General features: G+C 44.2%; 1 protein-coding gene across 1 annotated transcript; it reads left to right on the forward strand.

The window, feature by feature from the left end:
• Positions 1-595: 595 nt before the first annotated feature.
• Positions 596-3980, forward strand: LOC115159095 (zinc finger protein 3-like; the record flags this gene model as incomplete). The annotated part of the gene is made up of 1 exon (XM_029708483.1): positions 596-3980. A coding segment is annotated over one exon (603 nt), but the record flags the coding sequence as incomplete, so codon positions are not given.
• Between the last annotated feature and the right edge of the window lie 485 nt (positions 3981-4465).

Genomic DNA, 4465 nt, shown 5'->3' on the forward strand with positions numbered 1-4465 from the left:
CAATCAGCAGTTTATCTGTCAGGACCGGCGCTGTGTTGATTCTTGCTGTTCAGTTGTACCACTGTTCATCATTACTATTGTATCTAAATGAATTATTTTAACACATTGGTTAAGGGAGACGGGTCAAAAAAACATTACATGGAGCAAATATCCCACATTACTTCTTACTACTAATACATTTCCGGGTTTAGAAACATTACAACGCCTGCTCATTCGTCTTTTGTGGGGGGTTTTCATCTACCTACCGCAGTGGCTGGTGGACCAAAAACTAACCAAAAACAGACTTAGAAGACAATTGTCAAAGTGTGTAAAAGTATTTAAACATTCACTCTATTGACTATCTGACTTTGATGTTCACACAGGAGAGAGACGGGACTATTGTGGATCCTTTGGGGAGCCTCAACAACATCATGATGCTGACGACGCAGAGAAGAGTCTCTCCAGATCAGAACACCTCAAGGAACACCAGCGGAAACCCACGGGGAAGAAACCTCACTGCTGCTCTGACTGTGGGAAGAGTTACTCAAGATCTGATTCACTAAAAGTACACCAGAGAATTCACACAGGAGAGAAATCTTATAACTGTGATCAATGTGGGAAGAGATGCTCTTCTTCATCAGAACTTACAATACACCAGAGAATCCATACAGGAGAGAAACCTTATAGCTGCTCTCAGTGTGGAATGAGTTTCTCTAGATCATATTCATTGAAATCACACCTAAGAATTCACACAGGAGAGAAACCATATGACTGTGATCAATGTGGGAAAAGTTTTGCTACCTCAGCTAACCTGACTGCACACAAGAGAATACACACAGGAGAGAAGCCTTACCACTGCTCTGACTGTGGAATGAGTTTTATCACCTCAAGGGAACTACTCCTACACCAGAGAACACACACAGGAGAGCAGCCTTATAGCTGTGATCAATGTGGGAAGAGTTTTACTCAGTCAAACAACCTGATATCACACCAGAGAACACACACAGGACAGAAGCCGTATAGCTGTGATCGGTGTGGGAAAAGCTTTACTCAGTCAAGTCACCTGAAATCACACCAGAGAACCCACACAGGAGAGAAGCCTTATAGCTGTGGTCAGTGTGGGAAGAGATACTCTGATTTAAGGGATCTGAATAAACATACTAACATACATGCAGGAGATCCAGAGTGTGGAATGACCTCCAACACCAGACCTGGGTAGTAGAACAAAGAGTGTGGAATGATCTCCAACACCAGACCTGTGTAGTAGAACACAGTGTAGAATGATCTCCAACACCAGACCTGGGTAGTAGAACACTGCATCGTGAGTTTTTATATAGTACTTGCGCAGAGCGTTCTATGTTGGACATTTAGAAAAAGTGTGTTTGTGTTGGAGGGGTTGTTACTCACACTCATCTTTATTTTATTTTAATCTTCAGTTTTTCCTCACCATATGGAATGAATGTCAGAATCCTCTCAACTTAGACTCCCCAGTGTCTTTCGGTCACTTCAGGGATTTGGTGAGAAACCTGGTCACAGAGGAATGGACGTGTTTCTCAGAACTTCTGATGACGAATATGATGAGTTGGTCTTGATGAGTTGGTGAATTCTGATATTCTGGTTGATTGTAGCTGGTTTCCTGTCTGTTTCTTTGTATTTATTATCCCCCCCCCATCCAGTTTACATGGAAATGTCTGAATCACCAGAGTAACTAATAAGACTGAAAAAAAACAGAAATTCACCAATCAAAATACACGTTTTATCACAGTGACAATATTATATTGGTCTATTTGATTCTGACATTACGTTTGTATCATGTCTATGTTTATTTTGATGCTGCATACTTTCCTATTTTCCAAACTCACTTCACTCCAAAGAGGAAGACTTGAGGATGTGACACGTTTGCAACACTGCTATTGTCCATCCCATTCCTTCGTTCAAGCCACTGCAACAGTTGTCTTTGAACATGTTGACTGGCAAAAGAGACGTACAAAACCCCTCCTACCTTGAGGGGAGCCTGCTCCTTATTGGTCGCCTCGCAAACAGATCTCCACCTGAAAGGGGCGGGGCTAGTCCTTTAAATGCCCCCACATGCAGCCATTCTCCCTCTTTCAACCAAACCAGAATGGAACCACAGAGATGTTCATTGACTGTGGGGATCATATGAACATGGCAGCCTAGTTGGCGGAAGCTACATGACAGACCCATTACATTACATCCCACCCATCCTTCCCAGACTAAGATATTTTACAAGATGGTATTCAATGCCTGCCAACTGGCTATATGGCAAAAGTTTTATATATAAATCTTAGCCAGGTTTGTGCACTGTAGGTTGTACCCAGAGCAATGGTCTATGGATGCTATTTGTTGTTGGTATGCCCTGGTCGGAGGACGCTACATGTTGGTGGTATGTCCTGGTCGGAGGACGCTACATGTTGGTGGTATGTCCTGGTCAGAGGACGCTACATGTTGGTGGTGGTATGCCCTGGTCAGAGGACGCTACATGTTGGTGGTGGTATGCCCTGGTCGGAGGACGCTACATGTTGGTGGTATGTCCTGGTCAGAGGACGCTACATGTTGGTGGTGGTATGCCCTGGTCAGAGGACGCTACATGTTGGTACTATGCCCTGGTCAGAGGACGCTACATGTTGGTAGTATGTCCTGGTCAGAGGAAGCTACATGTTGGTGGTGGTATGCCCTGGTCAGAGGACACTACATGTTGGTGGTGGTTTGTCCTGGTCAGAGGAAGCTACATGTTGGTGGTAGTATGTCCTGGTCAGAGGACGCTACATGTTGGTAGTATGTCCTGGTCAGAGGAAGCTACATGTTGGTGGTGGTATGCCCTGGTCAGAGGACACTACATGTTGGTGGTGGTTTGTCCTGGTCAGAGGAAGCTACATGTTGGTGGTGGTATGTCCTGGTCAGAGGACACTACATGTTGGTAGTATGTCCTGGTCAGAGGACACTACATGTTGGTAGTATGTCCTGGTCAGAGGACACTACATGTTGGTGGTGGTATGTCCTGGTCGGAGGACGCTACATGTTGGTGGTGGTATGTCCTGGTCAGAGGACGCTACATGTTGGTGGTGGTATGGCCTGGTCAGAGGACGCTACATGTTGGTGGTAGCATGTCCTGGTCAGAGGACGCTACATGGTGGTGGTATGTCCTGGTCAGAGGACGTTACATGTTGGTGATATGTCCTGTTCAGAGGACACTACATGTTGGTGGTGGTATGTCCTGTTCAGAGGACACTACATGTTGGTGGTGGTATGTCCTGGTCAGAGGAAGCTACATGTTGGTGGTGGTATGTCCTGGTCAGAGGACGCTACATGTTTGTGGTATGCCCTGGTCAGAGGACGCTACATGTTGGTGGTATGTCCTGGTCAGAGGACGCTACATGTTGGTGGTGGTATGTCCTTGTCAGAGGACGCTACATGTTGGTGGTGGTATGTCCTGGTCAGAGGAAGCTACATGTTGGTGGTGGTATGTCCTGGTCAGAGGACGCTACATGGTGGTGGTGGTATGTCCTGGTCAGAGGAAGCTACATGGTAGTGGTGGTATGTCCTGGTCAGAGGAAGCTACATGACATGTTGATGGTGGTATGTCCTGGTCAGAGGAAGCTACATGTTGGTGGTATGCCCTGGTCAGAGGATACAGTTAATAAATTAATTCATTTCATAAATACAGTTAATAAATAAATAGTTAATAAACATACAGTGCCTTTGGAAAGTATTCAGACCCCTTGAATTTTTCCACATTTTGTTACTTACAGCTTAATTCTAAAATGGATGAAATTATGTTGCTTTAGTCAAATCCTTCTACTCAGCACCTATAGCGGACTGGTGTGTGTTATGTGCATGTGCTTGTAATTGGTGTATAAACTTTAAATGTTTCAAAAATTATCACTTTGAATTTGCATTAATCATTGTATGTTTCCCTCTATGTACGTTTCATATGATGTTATATAATATTCATTAAATAAAAACAATGGTTGAAAGGGAAACTTTTTGAATCAACTGCTTTACCCACTCCAGTCAGCAGATGGCGATGTGCGTTTTTTAGGCGATGCTTCAAGAGTGTTACGTATAATCTAGTGGACGGGACGCTTCTTTCAACAGTAACAGCTAGTCGGCCACCTCAGTAGATTGATATCCGAAACATGAAAACGCTCTAGACGCTTTCGTGTATACCTTGTTATTTAGTAAGCTAGCTGGCAGGTGAAAGTATTAGTAGCACTAGGCTAATCGCTAACATCTCCGACCATGAGTTCACTAAGCTACTCTCCTCCTGCTAAAGAAGAGGAGGTCTGCTGGACGGAGAAAGAAGCTCTCGTGAAAGAGGAGGACGAAGAGGGGGAAAATAACTGAACAAATAAATCTCCAGCTAGCTAGCTACGTTATTTCATCTATCTTCAAGGCAAATATCAGCAAAGCAAGCCTACAAAATTGTACACTCAATTTGCAGTAAGTTATTCATCTAGCAAGATTC

The sequence above is a fragment of the Salmo trutta genome, chromosome 23, assembly GCF_901001165.1.
Source record: "Salmo trutta chromosome 23, fSalTru1.1, whole genome shotgun sequence".
In the NCBI taxonomy this organism is placed as follows: domain Eukaryota; kingdom Metazoa; phylum Chordata; class Actinopteri; order Salmoniformes; family Salmonidae; genus Salmo; species Salmo trutta.